At 34.9% G+C, this 19,657-nt stretch overlaps 2 protein-coding genes across 2 annotated transcripts; one reads left to right on the top strand and one right to left on the bottom strand.

Moving 5' to 3' along the window:
* Nucleotides 1-6,498: 6,498 nt before the first annotated feature.
* On the top strand, nt 6,499-9,725 carry LOC134534499 (keratin-associated protein 6-2-like). The gene is made up of 2 exons (XM_063372976.1): nt 6,499-6,533; nt 8,694-9,725. The coding sequence occupies exons 1-2, from the start codon at nt 6,522-6,524 to the stop codon at nt 9,144-9,146; spliced, it is 465 nt and encodes a 154-aa protein (XP_063229046.1). The 5' UTR covers nt 6,499-6,521; the 3' UTR covers nt 9,147-9,725.
* Nucleotides 9,726-13,946: 4,221 nt separating this feature from the next.
* On the bottom strand, nt 13,947-17,743 carry LOC134534498 (keratin-associated protein 19-1-like). Its single transcript, XM_063372975.1, has 2 exons — nt 17,693-17,743; nt 13,947-14,644 (listed from the first exon to the last, which is right to left on the bottom strand). Exons 1-2 carry the CDS (start codon nt 17,702-17,704, stop codon nt 14,207-14,209), a joined length of 450 nt encoding a protein of 149 aa, XP_063229045.1. The 5' UTR covers nt 17,705-17,743; the 3' UTR covers nt 13,947-14,206.
* Between the last annotated feature and the right edge of the window lie 1,914 nt (nt 17,744-19,657).

Raw genomic sequence — 19,657 nt, 5'->3', positions numbered from 1 at the left:
AATGATGTTTATATATTTGATGGGCTCTTAATATAACATTTTACTACGAGCCTTAAGTATCTAGAGTCATTTATTGTTTTTCTAGTGCTTGTTTTATATATCCATGCCATGGTTCGTGTGTTACAGTGATTACCATGGCCAATTTTACTGAGTAACGCCCTGGTAGCAGACCCTTCTGCTCTGAGTTCTTTTGTTTATAACATTTAATGTTCAATGAATACACTCTAGTCACCCCGCTCTGTTTTGTTCGCCAGTTCCTATCTTCGTCACGCTATAAATTGAGCAAGTATAAGCATGCGGATAATGACACAAGAAACAAGGTGAACTGTATAAGAAAGAAACCCCAAACTAATTACCAATTTACTATACATATTTAGTGGTATTATACCCAGAGTTCTTTCCTCTTTTGCAATGTGTGTTACGAAATTATTTTTAAGGTATGAAAGGGATGAAACAAAAGTATGTCTTGAAAATATGATCCAATTATTTGATTCGGTAAGATAAAGTGATAAAAATTTTACTTCATACAAAATGGTGGCTCTTTCAAACTGAGCAGTAGTGAGTTTGAAAGCCTTCACTAAGCCCTAACTAAGCGGATCCTGGACATGACTTTCAACTGCCAGGACAAGAATATATATTGATTGTATTGTCTAAATTTGGATTGAACCGTTGTCGGAATTTGTGAGTGAACATTTTTGATGATAAGCTTTTGGACCTCTTTCTTCCTAGCGCCTGGATTCAGCCGAGACACACGTCGCTGCTGATTGTGTGTCGGCGACGTGCGAGGTCGCTCTATGGTCGCTCCGAGGAAGACCGGTTTGGTGAAGAGCTTCTCTTGACCCAAAAACTGTTTCCAGGCAGCCGTAAACAGAAGAATAAATAACTGGACAGTGTCGTGTTGCGTCCACAGCAAGTGAGGCCGGCATCGCCGTCTCACTCGGGCTTGATCTCATCCAACCACAGGTCCGAGCGTTCTCATGGAGTCATTGAACCTTTCCTTACCAATTAAAACGACACACACACACACACATACGGAATGAGTTCGAATTCGACCAACAATTTTAGGATGCAGTTTCATTATTGAAATGATGTTACGACCGTGAAGATTCAAAATTAAAATAAACTTGAATATTAGAACTACCCAAAGACTTTTATAATTAAAAATTGCAATAATTGTTTTTTTTCGACTAGTGATTGTTTCAAGAGTCTTTATTTTTTAGTAACAACATAAATTACATTCCTGAAAAGATAAATTTTTTTACCTCACATGTCATGTAGGTAAAATAATTAAAAATGAGAAAGAAAAAGGATCAAAAATATCATATAAAGAAATTCACGTGTTCACATGTTATATTACGAAACTCGGACCGAAATATAACATAGGTTTCTTTTAAATAATCCCAAGCGTGATAAATATACGCTTCAAGTACATTTCTTGAAGCGAATGAAATGTAGTTTCGAGAAAAATGTAATATGAATGGACGATAGATAATAGTCATTCTTTTCGAAATCATATGTAGACAGTAATGTTTATATGTTTTTGAATATCGAGTGTTCAAAATTATTTCTAATTATTCTATATTAGGGGGTTTGCGTTCTGTTGCTCAAACTATTTCGTATGAAGTTAGTTTATTAATGTTTTTATTATTTTGAGAGGATCATATATTTTAATTGATTTTTATTATTTTCAGTTTTTTGTTTATATATATATCTGTTTATGTTTATTTTCTTCTTTATGAGCTGTTACTAATCGTACTGCTTTTGAATTTGCTGAGGGTGAATCTGAGTTGGTTTCTGGATTTAATGTTTAGTATAGTATAGGTGGTTTTATTTTAATTTTATTGAGTGAATATTCTATAATTTTATTTATAAGATTATTTTCATGTGTTGTATTTTTAGAATGTGATGTTTTTTTTTTAAATTTGTTTTAAAAAAAATCGAATGGACAGTTATCAGATGAAGATGGTAATTGTTTAAAAATCAGTTTTGCAATAATTCTCTGCGTTTTGTACGTCACGAGTGCTCAACTTCTTCAAACTCGGAATAAACATGTTATGATTGAAATCATTATATGCATATGGCGGACCCACGTGTAGCAACATAAGCCCGTAAGCACAAACAACATAAACATTAGGGGACATACCAAACGAAACTTTGTGAATACATATTCGACCAAGTCATAGACACATTAAATTACTATAATAATTTTTGACATGATAACGTCTTATAAATCGATGGACGCCTGAGCCGAGCGTGCAAGACCATCTTCTGTATCAAACAGGTTAAGGCAGGCTTTTTAACTAATTGTTCGTGATTATATTTAAACAAATTATTTAAATTGAATTTGCAAAAACTGCAAATAATATTTGAAAATTAAAAAGTATGCAATTTTTCAACAATTTTTTCATATGACTATCACGTAAAATTATCGTCCGTAAACCGAATTTACAGACAACCCCCTTTTTCTACTACTGAATTGCCAAGAGGCTTCCTAATCTCACTGGAAGTTTATTTTTTTTAATGTTGAATCAGACCACTGTGTTTAAGGTTTGTTAAAGCAAAACATTGCATACTACAATTTCACCTCCCAAAGTATAACTTTAAATTTAAAAAACATTAATCTAATAATATATCCACGTTCGACAAACAAATTTCAACACGTGGTTTTAAATATTGTATGTATATTCTAAAGTAAATTTTTGTTACGTACAAAATAACAAATATTTTAGCAAAACTCCGTTCCCCCGGAGAAACCCCCGGAATGGCCACCGCATGGGGAGCCCAAGAAAAGAAACGGGCTCCCCATTTGGAAGCCACCTGGAAGGTTTTTTTCTGTTCCACCCACCGTTTCTTTGGTAGCCTGACTTGTTACAAGGGATTGTATTCCTACCAGAGAAAATGCCACCATTTCGTCTGGGCAATCCGCCTTGGAGGAGCCGGGGCGCGAACCCGGGTCCTACAAGTCACAAGGCAGGCGCTCTACCCCAGAACCAGAGTGGTAGAGCGACTATCAGCAGTCTTATTAACAGTGACAAGATGTTATTACACGAGTTTACTGTAGTTATTAACACGTGTTTATTTCTGGCTGTTGATTTGGGTAGCAATTATGTACGAGCAGGTTAACAAGTATTTTAATACTCGCCAGTACTAACTTCGGTAACAAACAAATTCATGTGTTCTCATGTTGCAAATACACTTACAATGCGAAATACGGAAAATAAATATAACATAGAATTTAAAATAATGCCGTGGGTAAATAAATATACTCAAAATAAGTTTTCATTTAAATTTCTGAATGCTGATCTCGTGTAGTTTCCACATCCGCCGTTAGAATTTCCTGCCAGAGCAGCTATGTAAACTGTCAAATCATTTACTTTGCTGAGCTAAGTTTTCAAATATGAAATGAAACGCCTTCAATATACTCCGTATATGGAAATTTCACCACCAAAAATCGTATGTCAAGACGGTTTTCATTTCAAACCAATTCACAGTATCTACTACCAAATTCAGGGAATTAAATTTAACTTTTTTAACATGTCTACAGCGAAAATAATGTTTTTGGGTTTTTGTTTTTTAAGATGAACAATTTTGGCGGTTCTTCTACATGGCGATACTTAGATGTGAAAAAGGTAGGGAAATAATGACGTCATAGGAGTAGGCCAATGAGGTGGGACTTTAGTATGATTTCATGTAGCTGACACTGTTGATGTGTGGTTGTTTCTTTGTCAGGGAAGTAATTAGCCTCGTATTATAAGTGTATTTGAAACATGATAACAAAATAATGTGCTCGTTATTAAGGTGAAAAGTTGAACATCACTGCGAGTCACTCTTTCAGTACTGCTTACTTTTATTACACGCTTTATATTAGCTTCACCTGTATGTTTGTATGTTTGTAACCGACTCCTTTGCACTCGATTTTGACCCACTTTAAACGGACAGATTTAATCAGGACCGGTGACAATACAATAATTTAATGAGTTTATCTCATTATCCTGATAAGGATTAAATAATTTCCTCACCCAGCCTCTCTGTGAGAGCAAGTGAGACAACCGTGCAGTCGGCGCATGCGTACCGTCTACCTACTTTCCAACTCGAGCACTTCGGGGTATTAGTATTGTTACAATACATCCTCGACAGTTTGTTTGTTGGCCCAGCGGATTAAGGCGCGGGTCTTCGAAGACGATGACCTACGGATTCACCTGTCGTAAGTTCTATTCTTGTCCACGGCTGAAAATATGTTTTTTTGTTTTCTTTTCAACAAATTTTGGGATTGGTGCCGTAAATCCAACTGTAATTCGTCTGGGACTTTGCCAATCCTTCTATTCAAACTAAAAAGTGAAAAATAAATATAGTTTAAAAAGACTAATAAACACGCTTTTAAAGCAAATCGAACTAAAAAGTAAAAAATTATTTTTAAAATAAGCTTAAAACAATAATGAATGAAAAATACTAGTATTATTGTGAAAAAAGCGTGGGGCGCTTTGTTCCATATTTATCGTACATCGAGCGCCCGATGGTAGAGCAGCCGACATGTCATTGGAAGGCTCTCGGTTCGAATCCCAGTCCGGGCTATCCGAATTTTTCTCACATATTCTATACACTCTCATTGAGAAGGTCCTTTCCTCATCCTTTCTCAATCCTTATCCTTCCCAAAATTCCTGTTACGTAAATGTGGAACGCTTCACGTAATAATTAATCCGGAACTTACATCATTTCCTACTTCACAGCATTAATTTCGTACAGTATGTAAGACTGGTCGATATCACTTGTTCGTCAATAACCTTATACCATTAAGTCTCACTGTATAATATTGATAACGTCAAAATCTTTGAATGGCTTCTAAAATCGAGATTTGACTATCAATACAGCTGTACACGTTAATAATTTGGAAAATAATTACTATTACTTATAGTTATCACGGAATTAATAGTATATTAGAACAAATAACAGTTTTAATTTTTTTTAAAAAACACGCTTTTATAAATAAACCAAAAAAAAGTAGAAAATTTATTAAAATTTATTTTCTATTTTTTAGTTAGATTTTCTATAAAAGCGTGTTTTTTAGTTTTTTAAAACTATTATTTATTTTGCGTGTTTGCCGTCATTGGGAAAAATTACACTTCTTCCTTTCTTTGCTTTGTGAGTTAGCGGCAATAACTGAGGTAACAGACTGCGCTTCATGAGTTATGTTTCTTGTTTTAGTAATGAAAGTTTACGGAAAATATAGAAATTGTCGGCAAAGAATGCATGTAAATTGTTAATAAACTATGTAATAAAAAATAAAGAGGCAAAATTACTACCAAAATAAAATGAGTCGGTTATGTAAAATAGCGTGCACGGAAGGATTAAACGTGTATGTGAATGAAGGTGTTGTTGCAAGGGTTAGCAGTCGTTGAGGTAATGAAAACGAAGTGAATTGTTGATTAGGTTAGGTCTGCTACATCATGAATAATTTAACAGTATGGAACAGTGTATCTTGCGGTAGAGGTCGGTTACAATAATGATATAACAACAGTCTTACAGGATAAACGAGAAAAAACGTGGGTTTTGGTCAGAGTATTGTAGACGCTGTATTTTTCACGTATCTCATTGTTTGCACTTTATAGGTTCAGGGTATCATAATGAAGACTAAAATTCTACGAGTCTAGTTTGTTGGGCAAATAGTTTGTTTGAACTATTTTCTGACGTGACAACGTCTAATAAATCGATGGAACGCCGACTGCACGCACGAAAAAGTGTCCCGTTACGCTCATTGTACGCTTGTGCCCCATCTATCTCTCTTCCACTCGATTGGAACAACCATCGATTTGACTTTTTCGAGGCACATTAAACTTGAAACACTCCCATTCGTTTCCTACTTTTCCTATCATCGTCCTATCCTTAACAGAATAACACAGATTGGAAGAAGTTAAATAGCAAACATGTATAAAAGTTATAGTTGAAATAATCTCTTCGTTAAAGTAATAAACATATTTTAATTAATGAGTACAAATAAAAGTAAATTTATCAATTAAATTGTAGATTTCATTTCACTCCTTCTTTGTATCCATAAAAAATAGTGATAATTCAATAAAAATGATTCAATTTTATTCATAAAAGTATGCAATAATTTCATAAATGTTTTGTTATGACGTTTTCACGTTAAACTATCGTCCATAAACCGACTTTGCAGACAACCAATTTTTTTTTAAATAAACTTTTTCCGTGAGTTTATTTCAAGTTTGTATACTTTGGTGAATAATTTGTTTGCATTGAATATAAATTGAGGGAAGGTGTTTCTTCTATACTGATAAGGAAGCTGAGATGCGCGGCTTGCACAATTAGTGTTCGTCAAAGCCGCGATGCGTGACGCACGCACGCGAGAGTGGCCACGCGCCGGGGTTGGCAAGACTGTTTCATAACACATCCCGTGTTACACGTCCATCTTCGCGGAGCCGGCACCACAGGGAGATGGCTTGGTATAAAAGCACGGATACCCACTCACTGACCATCAGTCACAGCTGGACACGAGGAATAGCATCATGCAACTAACGGTAAGAGCATTAAGTGCCTGTGTGATTAATAATCACGTCTGCCTTAACTGATACGAGTTCGGCCCGTGGTTATGATACGTTTAAGAGACCCATTTCTTGAGATGCAAACCTTTGTCCTTTGATACATTCAGCCACTTCTGCATTCCAGAATTTTATTTAATAATATGTTTAAGGTTTTTAGAAACGAAACAATAATTTAAAATTAAAATTTTAAATGGGCTGGCTTAACTCTTGTACAAAGAGTAACCTACTAAAATAAATAGTTTAACATTTAAGTAATATTTTATTATAAATTTTGTGGCATGCAAAAAAGCAGAATAAAGATACGTGTTTGATTATCATGTAATAAAGTAACGTACATAAACCAGTATAAATTATTTACTATTAAGGGTTGATATATAATACTTTATTTTGATTTAAAATATAACATTTTTAAGTGACATCAAATTTTAAGCTTGCTTGTTTCACTGTGTCAAATATACTGTTTACATTGGTGGAATAAGAATGAATTATAGATTTAACTTAACAATTTGGATTTAAAATATATAAAATCTATTTATGTTTTACATAAATATTCTATGTCAAAAAATTGCGTAAGCCCTTGAAGTTTTTAATAATAGATTGCAGTGTGCTTACAGCAGCTAATTTAATATAATGTATTAATATTGTATTGGTTTTTTTAAAAATGAAGTATTTGTAACTCAAAATAACTTGAAGCAAAACGTTATTTGAAAAAATTTTACTATTACAAACCGTTTTAGTTGTGAATTCACTCTTAATTGAACCAATATTCCATTAAATCCAAACAAAATAACACTTACCAGAACCTTACGTTACATAAAATAACACAAAATAAAATAATAAAATAATAAATAAATAGCTGATATTTCTTATCTTCCGAAATAAAAAGTTACAGAATTTAATGATAAAAATTAATACTTTTCCAAAATATAAAATCAACAAATCCACACAGTTAATTTCGAGCAACAAAAAATATATCATTAGAAAAAACTTAATTTTTTTATTTAAAATAGAAAAAAATTAAATGAAAACTGCAGTGTTTTACTTGAGGTTTTATGATTTTTTACGTAGCATTTAGTAAAGGAGTTAGTAAATATTTAAAAATTTCGTTTTAAATTAACGAAGATTTAAATTGTCCGCGAGTTAAAGCAAAATGGATAGCGCTATATGACAGTATGGTGGGCATAGATAAATGGCACACGATTACTGTTTGAATGTCTATGACCTATGATTTTCTTTTTACCCATGGAGATCGGTTGAACGGTTTTGAAGTTAATGCGCTGCAGCGCCATCTAGCGGCGAGTTACAAAAATTGGATCGCACAAAAACCTTCTCCATGAAAAAACACTTCTATGAGTTAACTTTCATGGTGATCGGTCAAACGGTGTCGGAGTTAATCTACGTCATACATACCAATATCCTTTGTTGTATATATATATATATATATATATATATATATATATATATATATATATATAATTTAGCTCAGTCCTCGTTTCGGTGTGCTCTGTTCCCAGATATACTCCATAGCGAACAACTAAGTTTTAGATAAAAATTTGTACCATTCTGAATTTTTAAAAACATTTTATCTGAAATATTGTATACTGTAATTAAAAGTTTGGGAAGAGAATTTATGAATTACCTTTATCGTATTTAGTCAAGATATAAAATTTATACTTTTTCTTGGAAACTAATGATAAGGCCCTCATCTTGGTTTCAACCAATTTGTGTGAAATATAATTACGTATATCATTTAATATTACAATTTTTGGCTCTTATGCACCTAGCATACAATAATATTAAATGCATTGTTATTAATAGCGACTGAACGCTACAGAGAGTTTTTTTCTGAGAAAATAAAAGGAATTAGTTTTAATTTTGAATCTTTTTTTTTCTGTCAAATCTACTACGTCTGTAATGATACTGTCAATAAACACAATTTATGGTCTTAGAAGAATCCATCATAAATTTAATTTAACAATTATTAAACAATGCTGAACGAAAATAAGATTTGTAATGTTAAAAGGTAGGGTGGTATGAGTCGGGCAACTGTAGTCGACATTGTCTGTGCACAGCAAGGCAAGCGTGTGACGGTCTATAGCACTGCAACCATCTGAAGTGAGGATGCCTTGTGTGCAGGTGGGTCTGGTGCTAGCGGCAGTGGCGTGCGCGGTGTCGGCCGAGGGGGGTCACTCCGTGGCGAAGAGAGGCCTGCAGGGCCTGGGCCACGCCTCCAGCTACAGCAGCCAGAGCCTACACTCGGGGTCCTCCCACGGCGGCTACGGCGGCTACGGCAGCTACGGCGGCTACGGCAGCTACGGCGGCTACGGCGGCTACGGCGGCCTGGGCGGCTACGGCCTCGGCAAAGCCTCCAGCTACAGCAGCCACGTCCTGCACTCCGGGCCTTCGTACGGCGGCTACGGGAGCTACGGCGGCTACGGGAGCTACGGCGGCCACGGGAGCTACGGCGGTCTGGGCTACGGCAAGGCCACCAGCTACAGCAACCTGTACCAGCACTCCGGGCCCGCCGTCTCCTATGGCCTGAGCTACGGCCATGGCTACGGCTCCGGACACGGAATCGGCCACTACTAGTATTGGCCACTACTATGATTGTCCACTTCTACGTTTGGCCACCACTACGATTGTCCACTACTAGTTTTGGCCACTACTAAGATTGTCTAATACTATGATTGGCCAATACTATGATTGGTTACAACTGTGATTGCCCACTACTATGTTTATCCACAACTATGATTGGCCACTACTATGTATGTTTATCCACAACTATGATAGGCCACTACTAGGATTCGCAACGTATGAATGATTGACGTGATACGGTGTCCCAACTGAGTTAAACCATGCACTCAATATTTTATTGATATTTTCACCCATAAAACAAAAAAAAACACACACACACATTTTAAATAAACATTGTTTTTTGATATTATTTCTCAACTTCTTTAGTTTTTTGTTTAATGTTTAGACACTTTACCATCGCTTTTTACGAATGTTAAAATTTTTCCATGAGAAACGTTTTAATTGAAAAATAAATAAAATTTTCGTAATACTAATTATATCTCTATTTTCTGTGACTCTAGAGAATATTTTAATATTTTTAAATATGTACATTGTGTAAATAGTGTAATAAAATTTTGTACAACAAAAGGAAAATGGATATTTTATTATATTTTGAAATTAAGTTTGTGAATTTTTTTCAAGAAATTATATTTTAGTATTTTGAATCCGAAAAATTTTTATAACAATTATTTAAGACATATAAAGGGTTCAACAATAAATAACTGAAAAATAAAATTAATATTTGAATTCCATAATCAGTCAAATAATTCATAATTTTTAAAGAAAGATCTCTTAACTCAATAACCATTTTTTTCTTGCACACAAGTTAAACACATAAGTTTCATATAAGTGCAACAAATTTCGTTTTAACTTCTCTCAAATTGTGAATACGTAAGCAGTGCAGGATAATGATGCTCAGTCTAAACACAGAAAACTCTAGCATTTTTCATTATGTATACCCTTCTTTTAAAATACACCACTGCCGAACCTCGAATAAAAAATAACTAAATCAATTTAAAATAACTGTTCCAAACAAATACATACTTTTACGTCCCACTTATTTTAAAATAAATATGTTTTTAATTCTTATTTAAAAAATTTTATAAGCTTTAAATCACATCAAATTTATTTTATATTACTTCACATGCTGTGTATAATTATAATTAAGATATATAGAACTAATAATATATTTAATATTTCGTATTCATTATAATAAATAAATTTTGTATATTTCATATAGTGCGAACTTGTAAAATACAAATTTATAGTCATTATGTAACCCTGCACACTGAAGGACTTCAAATGATATGTATCTTGGAAAGTTTAAAACATTACGCCTTGAAGGTAGGCCGCCGCACGCACCTCTGAGACAGACGCGTTGCGGCACTTCAGGCTTTACATTGTGATGGCCGCGTGTATTCGCAACAAGAACTGCGCACACAGAGTCACTTAAACCGCTTTTTGAAGAAATAAACTCTTCAAAAATTTGTAAAATAGTGTTGTTAATCATTGATCAGGCAATCACCCAAAAAAAATGTTTTTTCACACATTCTCAGGACAGCCGACTTGTGTGTTAATCAGTGTATTCAAACCAAAAATTTTAATTGGATGATTCAAATTGATTGATTCACTTATTTGAAACCAATATTACTAGATAAAATATTTTTTTTCTGTTTATTTTTGACATTTCAATATTGTGGCAAAATATTCTATCAGTAATTTGGCCGGATTGGATGACATTAATGAACCAAGACTTTGGAAAAACAAAGATTAATGTTATGTAAATGAGGTATTAACTTTTGTTTATTTATTCTCCTTTAATACTACAAATTAATTTTAAAGAAAACAACTTTATCTAATCGCATTTTTGTTGCAAGATGAGTAATGATGCTTTATTATTCAGCTGACATAATTTCCTTAAATATTTACCGTTTGCGTTGTACTTATATTAATATAATATGTTGTAATGTAATTACTTTATTATAGTTTATTTATTTGAAATATTTTAACTAATAATTTTGGTATATTTTAATACTCCTCAAACAATAGAAATATTAACTACTTCCTACTACATGAAAGTTCGACTAAAATAAAAAATTAAATGATAATTAAAGGATAATTAATTGTTCCTAGCAAGCATTTATTCAAAATACTTTTGTTATTATTTAATAAATATATTACAAATTTTAACAAAATATTTAATTTAAATTCACAAATTATTGAATACTCCATTAAATTGAGCTAATTTCATCATAATGCATTTAAAACACTAACACTGAAAATGTATCGCTAAAACATAGTTATGTATAATATAATATTTTTAGAATTTTTTTGGGATATAAACATCGAGTTCCCAAAATTTGGTTTTGATATTCCTTCTGACATAAGTCCCATAAGTCCTATCTATAACATAAATACGCTCATCACTGACTCACTGACTGACTCTGTAACGCTGTATGAATTCTTCGTTTTTATGTCTTTACGGTTTAAAATTTTCATTGCTCTTTGCTTAACCTGTTTCTCCTATAATTGCTGCCTAATCCGTGGCTAAAATATTTTGAATGGTTCTATTAGAATTTAACATTGTTTGAAAATTGTCAAATTTTTGCGAGAATCTTCTTGGCTTGCATGTGGACGTAGCGGTATATTGTGATGAGGCTGATAGTTTAAGCGTTTTTCAGGATAAAGTAGCGAGCCGTGGCTCAGTCTGCCTCGTTCTGGTCGCTGTCGAGTCTGCGTGTTAAATGTAGTGTATGTTATGATGTGACAAAGTCTAATAAATCGATGAACGCCGGCAGCACGCACGAAAAAGTGTCCCGTTACGCACATTGTTTCGTTACGCTGTATACTGTTACACAAATTGTTCCGTTACGCTGTGTCCCGTACGCTCATTGTACGCTTGCGCCGCATCTATCTCTCTTCCACTCGATTGGCCTATGCGTCCGAAGAGAAGAAAGACAGCGGCAGCACACAACTTACATCTACACGTGTACTGTTTCGTCGACTGTTTATAAAGTGAAGTGAAAAGTTAATGTGGTTTTCATTGCTTATTACAACAACAATTTCGGCAATAAAGGTTAATTTTTCTTGCATTTTAAAAATCTGATTAATAGTATAATTTAATTATTTATTCTTTTATTATTAAAATAAAAATGATTCAATTTTATTTATAAAGTATGCAATCATTTCATCAATGTTTTGTTATGACGTTGTCACGTTAAACTATCGTCCGTAAATCGACTTTACAGACAACCAATTTTTTTTTTACATCAGAAGACAAGTTTAACTGGAATGCCTATCTATCTTGGAGTTGGATAAGCAATTTTCATGCAGATAATTTTATTATTAATCTAAATTTTTAAAAAAATTATTTTGGCATAGCCTTCAGACACAGGTAGATTTAAGTGAACCCATTTCTTCTCTGATGTTCTAAAACTTTCTAGAACATTTTAAAATATTCTATAACATTTTGAGAACTTAATGTACGTACTTTTCTAAATATTCTTCAAATATTTCATAACGATCGATTAAACGTTCATATTCCTCGCAGAAAAGATATTTTGAAATTTTTTTATTCAATGCATTTATCTTTGAATACCTAAGAACAAATTTCATACCACGTCTACTAAGATAGTTAAAGAGTTTTTTACCTTTATACATTATATTACATTCCTTGTACTAATAAGTAGACACGTGAAATTTGTTTTTTTACCAAGGTGTACGATAATATTGTGTATTATCGTACACCTTGGTTATACGTAGCAAAATATACCTCATTTAAAAATGTTTCAGTCAAAATATTTATTTTTCAATTTTTACAATAAATTGTAACGTATTTGGTATTAACCTGCTAAAGGAGTAACACCTTTTTAATTTTGTCTTTCAGCTTCTATTATTTCCACCACTTGCAGTAATGATACTAGGTAGTAGCTATAATTTAGTTTCACAAACTTTTTCCTACTAATCTATCGAAAAAATAACTGAATACTGGTGCGATATTTGACATAGTTATGAATTTATAGACCTTGATCTATTTTATGTGTCAGAAAGTGATTTGTGCAAAATTATCATATTTTTCTTGTCCATAATTTTTTAATTTAAAAATATAATCAAAATAAATACTTGAAGTGAAGATGGTTTTAGGGTAAATATACCATAAAAAATATATATGTATGGAAATATTTGTTTCGTAAGTTGCACCATGGTACTTCTGCGATAGGTAGCATTGCTTCGAAATATACCAATTATGCATGGTCTATAAAATAAGCGATATTTTTTGGAATTATTATTGTATCTTTAAATATGGACACATTTAACTAAACTTCCTTCCCTTTATTAACTTAAGAACAGTTTCAGCTTTGTAACTTTCTGACATTTTAAATTGAACAAATCTAATTTTAATGTATAAAAAATCTATATATTATTTTTTTAACTAAATTAAATTGCACTGGTATGGTTTTCATTTAAAATGGATTGTACTATTAAGTCAATAATTATTTTATCAAAACTAACATTATATCTTTAAGCCACGAAAAGGTTTTCCATTGCCAAGTTATCACTACAAGGACAAACTATATTATTTAGGTTGTTTATTCATGTATGTATTCATAAATAAATCAAAGTCTTATTAGCAGTATAATGATTCCTGACAGCAATAGCACATTTAACAATACCAGAACTTTAAAAGATTTTTTTTTAGATTTTATTTAAAAAAAACTCATAATATATATTTTAAAATTTTTAAATATTTAAACCATAACTTTATATCTCAAAATTGGAAACACTGGTGGAAATAAGGAAAAACTATAACAGCAATAAAGGTTGATCATTACGAAAAAATTTATTTTGTACAATTTTTTTTACATGTGTTTTCGTAATCGAAATAAATACATGTAGACGTGTCGCAGTGGAGCAATGAAGTAAGTGACTGTGAGTGGCGGGTTTTGAGATGAAATTCGCTCAGCGGCGAGTGGCTGGTGCCGGCGGCCGGATGTCAGCTGACAGATGGATGAGTGGTGTCACGACGGGGTCATGAGTGGTGACAGGCGAAAGGTGTCTTGGCAGACGGTGGGGAATCAGTGGTGGAGTCCGTAGCCACCGTAGCCCAGGCCGGAGTAGCCCAGACCGGAGTAGCCCAGGCCGGCGCCGTAGCCCAGGCCGTGTCCGTAGCCCAGACCGGAGTAGCCCAGGCTGGAGTAGCCGAGACCGTGTCCGTAGCCGAGACCGGAGTAGCCCACGGGGGCGGCGTAGCTGACGGCGGGCGCGGAGTACGCGACCTTGGCTACGGCGGGGGCGGCGTAGCCCAGGCCGGAGTAGCCCAGACCGGCGCCGTAGCCCAGGCCGGCGCCGTAGCCCAGGCCGTGTCCGTAGCCCAGACCGGAGTAGCCCAGGCTGGAGTAGCCCAGGCCGGCGCCGTAGCCGCCGTAGCCCAGGCCCAGAGCGCCTCTCTTCTCCACAGACTTCTCCTTGTCTTCAGCCAGCGCGCAGGCCGCCACGGACAACACGATAAAAGCCTGTGCGACAAACAGCAACAACACGTGTCGATCATTTTCTCGCACTCTTCCTGCGGTGCACAATGCTCTACTTTGACGATCATTAAATAGCGTAATTTTCACTAAATTTTAAATATACATAGCATAACTTATTTTTAATTACCTGATGAAGTCATTTTTTATATGTTAACTGTCTACCGAAATAAATAAATAAAAATGACCGAACACTCCAGGTTTAAAATGACAAAACTATTGACTACTTAATGATATCTTTTATAAAGCTAGAAGAGTAAATTTTTCCGGTCTAATTTTGGTATTAAATATTAATGCTCCAAAGTTTTAATATTAATTTATGTAAATAAATAATAATATTGTTTAAGCAGAAGCCATTATTTTAAGATTTTGTTACACTGAACACTTTCTGCTCAACATTTGTTGTTTATTTATTTTAACAGTCATAATTTTTAATGTGTAATTTTTGCAGCTAACTATGTCGATAATACGTTTTTATAAAATCTTTTCAAGAATTTTTCATCTCTCATCAATTCTTACATAGAGATGGTTTCATTAAAATATTAAATAGTGAGCATGCCTAACACAATTGATAGAGAACTAAGAAATCAAAAGAGGCCTTCTTGGATTGAACATTTTTTTTCTAATAACAATATTCATTACTTTTATTGAAAAAATTTTCTTCTGTAAGGTAAAGAACAAAATAATATGTTTTACGAGACTACTGAATGATGACTGGAAAGTAATATTCAAATTTTAGTCATTATTAAAATTATTAAAATACTGACACCAATGGCTACAATTGGAAAAATACGTGTAACAGCTAGTCACTTGCAAATTCAAACGTTACGTTAAATTATATACTTAATTTTAATGAAGCCACATATTTAAGTACTTTATTATAAACTTTGTAATGACCTACACATTTTTGAAACTTAGATGGCATTTTCCCATTCGTATCCCTTCTCATAACCTTTTTACCTCTATTGAACAAGTACTGTATTTAAACATAAAAAATATAGAAGCATTGAAACGCGAAATAAACATATTTAGCATTCTTCCGAAAAATTTATACAGACCTACAATTATTTATCATGCTATATTTGATAGTAAAATTTTGTTCTTCTAATGCATTTCTTCTTTCAAAGAAATTATTTCCACTAAAAATTAAACATTTAATTCAGTAACCAAATTTAAAGAATTTGGCATCAGTCTTGCATAGTTCTGTGAGAAATGTTTTTGTCGAACTCTTGATACTGTTATTATTCCTGGATGAAAGGTTATATTTGTGTGCAACTAGGTAGTGATTTTGGCAAGCAAGAAGTCCTTGATGCAGCAATATAGTTCTCACCCTGAACTTCACGCCTGTGTATCTCATAATTACATGCAGTGTGATATCTCAGAAACCACACCGCCGCCAGCTACGAGTCTTGAAGATACTGCTAGGTCATGGGCCATAAAGTGTTTTCTGTAGTACAGAAGATTTTCGCGAAGAGAAACTTAAAATATGTACATTATACCAATATGGCGAATCTATTTTTTATGTGCTTTCATACCTACCCAATAGTTATAAGCCATGTAGGGAGAACTTGATGTACTCGGCAGGGCAATCACACCTCAAGTGTGGAGTGACACTACCAACCGCGGGATATGACTCTGTTGTGCATCAAGACATGAAATAAAGTATGGTTCTGTTTTGTCTCCTTGGTGAAAAATTTTCCGTTAATTTACGTGGAATTTCTAGAAACTTTTCCTAAAAAAATTACCTGTACAAAACACATGCCATTTTTTTAATGTAATAAATTTTCAGTAAAAAAATAGCATTGTATTGGTGTTTTGCGGTTCAGATAGGAGTATTGTAGAAAAAAGGTTTTATTTTCCTTGTGACTCAACGGAAATTTTTTGAGATAAAAACAAAACAAAATCACTTACGAGTGTGTTTTCATTTCAGCATTCACAAAAAAAAAAAAAATTTCACTCTAGTTTTCGGCCAAGTTGATGTTACTAATTTAAAAGTAAAAAGTTATACTTCATAATTCATGTATTTTTAATTTTATTTTATAATATTGATAATTATTTTTTTTATTTTTCGAGTTACTTAAATCCCGTTTATTTATAACTCAATACATTGGTGTTCGCAGTTTGAGAACTCGACTGAAAAAGTACAGAACGACTTCGGGCTTCAGCTGTAAAATAATGATTCGTGTGATTCCTGCAATGTCCGTCGCTGATCATCGAAGTTGCAATAAAGGTGGAAAAGCTCTACGTATTCGAAAGCTCGGAGGCCGTATCCGTTTATTGATATTACAGAAAACGCTTATGCGAATTCACTGTACGTTTCTGTAAATATGTTTGTTAATTTACGGACATATTACATACAGTGCTGTCCCCAAGTGAAACATTTAGATCAAAAAAAGGAATAATGTTCTTCACAAATCCATTATTACTACTTCCATGGAGCCATCGTTACTACACCGACCCGGATCTTGAACCATAGAGAAGTCTGCTAAGAGAACCCCTACAGTGCATTCTGCCCTGATTTTCCTGACGTGGAAGTCTTGTCATACTTTATCTCCGCGCCTTATCACTGGTAACCCTTAACACTCACCAGAACATGAGAAATACCAGAGAGGCTTTAGAAGCTACGTAGCGATGACCTTCTAGTTAAATCGGACTTCAAAATGACCCAAATGTTTAAAGTGAGGACCAGTTCATGGGCCTTGTGCATAACGGAAGATGTTGACATTCCAAAACTTATAGTCGCGGATGTGCTATGGTGCTACGGCTGATAGAAGTGGATGTGCTACGGTGCTACGGCTGATAGACGTGGATGTGCTACGGTGCTACGGCTGATAGACGGGGATGTGCTACGGTGCTACGGCTGATAGACGTGGATGTGCTACAGTGCTACGGCTGATAGAGGTGGATGTGCTATGGTGCTACGGCTAATAGATGTGGATGTGCTACGGTGCTACGGCTGATAGACGTGGATGTACTACGGTGCTACGGCTGATAGTCGCGAACCTGCCAAGATAACCCGGCCGGAGATATACTCACCAGGACCTTCATGTCTGCGGAGGAGTGCTCGGGGCTGGTCGGCGACTGAGAGTGGTGACTGTTTGGCGCGCGGGTTCGTGTTTTATAGCAGTGCGGGTCGGGGCACCGCCCTCCCACGTGACGGCCTGTAGCGGGGCGGTGAAGGGGGCGGACCACGGCAGCGTCCTGTCCAGTAGGCCTCTCCGGGGGTCCTTACTTGAGCCCCGACTACACTGGACCACTACATCGGCACCTAACCCCGGGTGCCCTACCGAACCTTAGCTCGCCTTGCTTCTGCGTGTAAAGTCCAACGATGGTCTATTTTCTTTCCGGTCGGGATCAGTCAATCATTAATTTGAAAGAAAAAAATTTGCTTTAGTACTCATTAAAATCATTTTCACTAGAGGCGATGAGGGCGAGAGGGAAAGTATCCCGAGACGATCCACTTGCTGTGTGCAAGTTGTCCTTCTTCCGGAAATATGTAGGAGTCCATCACTTTGGGATTCGAGCTCTAGTCCTCTGGTGGAAGGCGTGCGATCTTCAAGGTATTTTAAAAAATAAGTTTATAATTAATTATTCATTACCGACAAGCGTAGCATTGAAGAAGACGACAATTTCCTTACTTATTTACCTAAATTTGTGTTCAGACGTTACTAGTTTACTCTAAGCCTTATTTTGGATTGGAACCAAGAACCCTACTGCGCTACTGGAGTCGCTTCGTGATCCAGGTATCGTTAACGTTTCTGAATTTAATGTTATCAACAATAACAAAAGGAACAACCAGATTACAATGTGACTCAAGATTAAAAGCGATCACTCAAACGTGATCACTCGTGTGATCGTCACTCGCTGAGCTAGGAAAAAACACACACACGTGTTTCTTTTCTTTGACGAGCGTCATGTTTTTTCTTCTAAAGTATTTAATTTTTCAGCTTGAAGCATATAGACTTTCCTGCTATCTTCGTTATAGATGTTATCTTCCACTACATGAATACGTTATTCATAATAACTACATATTTGATTAGGTAAATTATCGTTATAAATTCTGTTTTACATCATTTATTCTACGTATTGACACGAGACATGAATAATACATTTCCAAGCTCTTCTACGCTTTTATTGTCTGGTGTTGATGAACAAGTTCCAGCAAGAAATAATATATTATTTGTTGTGAGTGGCTTTACATCCTTAGAAATTATAGTAAATTTATGGAATTTTCTACGAAGAATTCATCTCAAATAATAAAAAAGTGTCTTCGTAATTTCAGATAGACAGTTCTTCGTATAAACTACGCCGTATTTTGTCTTCCGAGTTCTTTTAATGGGGTAAAATCACACGTATAAGGAATAAGAGTGCTATTATACCAATATTATTCTTCTGGATTCGTATTCAAAGTAAGTAAACATAATTTAACGTGGTTAGCTGTACATTTACGAAGATACTTGGATAATTTGTACAAGCTTTCTCCGTAAATTTAAGGAGAAAAAATTTAACAGTGTAGCTGTCGTAACAGTTGTTATAGGCCGCGAATATTCACTTAAACATAGGACCGAAGCTGGGGCTGCCATAGATTTGCATACAAACACCTGCATTGCAATCTGGATGGAACACAATGGGTGCCCATTCGTTCCAGTTTTGAAGCACACCCTCGGCAAGGATTTTCAATTTCGCGATGGCCGTATCGCCGGGAGTCAGTGTCGCAAGCCCCCGGGATCTGACATTTACAAATCACTCGGTCAACAACCGAAAGAAAGGCGTTCCGCAGCAAAGGTCGCCGCATACATTATCTTTCCAATTTTCACATTATCACGCGGCCGGTTAAGGATTCCCAATTGGCCCCCCTTTTTGATCCGCGCCGTAATTATTGTTTTCTTTTCCTAAAACTTGCCCCGCAAAGGCACACCCGTCAGAAGGGGAAAAAAAAATCGGTGTCGGTTGGTAGCCTTTCCACCGGTTGTTCTCCAGTGAGTATGTGTTTTGGTGGGT

The sequence above is a fragment of the Bacillus rossius genome, chromosome 7, assembly GCF_032445375.1.
Source record: "Bacillus rossius redtenbacheri isolate Brsri chromosome 7, Brsri_v3, whole genome shotgun sequence".
Lineage (NCBI taxonomy): Eukaryota > Metazoa > Arthropoda > Insecta > Phasmatodea > Bacillidae > Bacillus > Bacillus rossius.
This window is presented reverse-complemented; position numbering and strand designations above follow the sequence as displayed.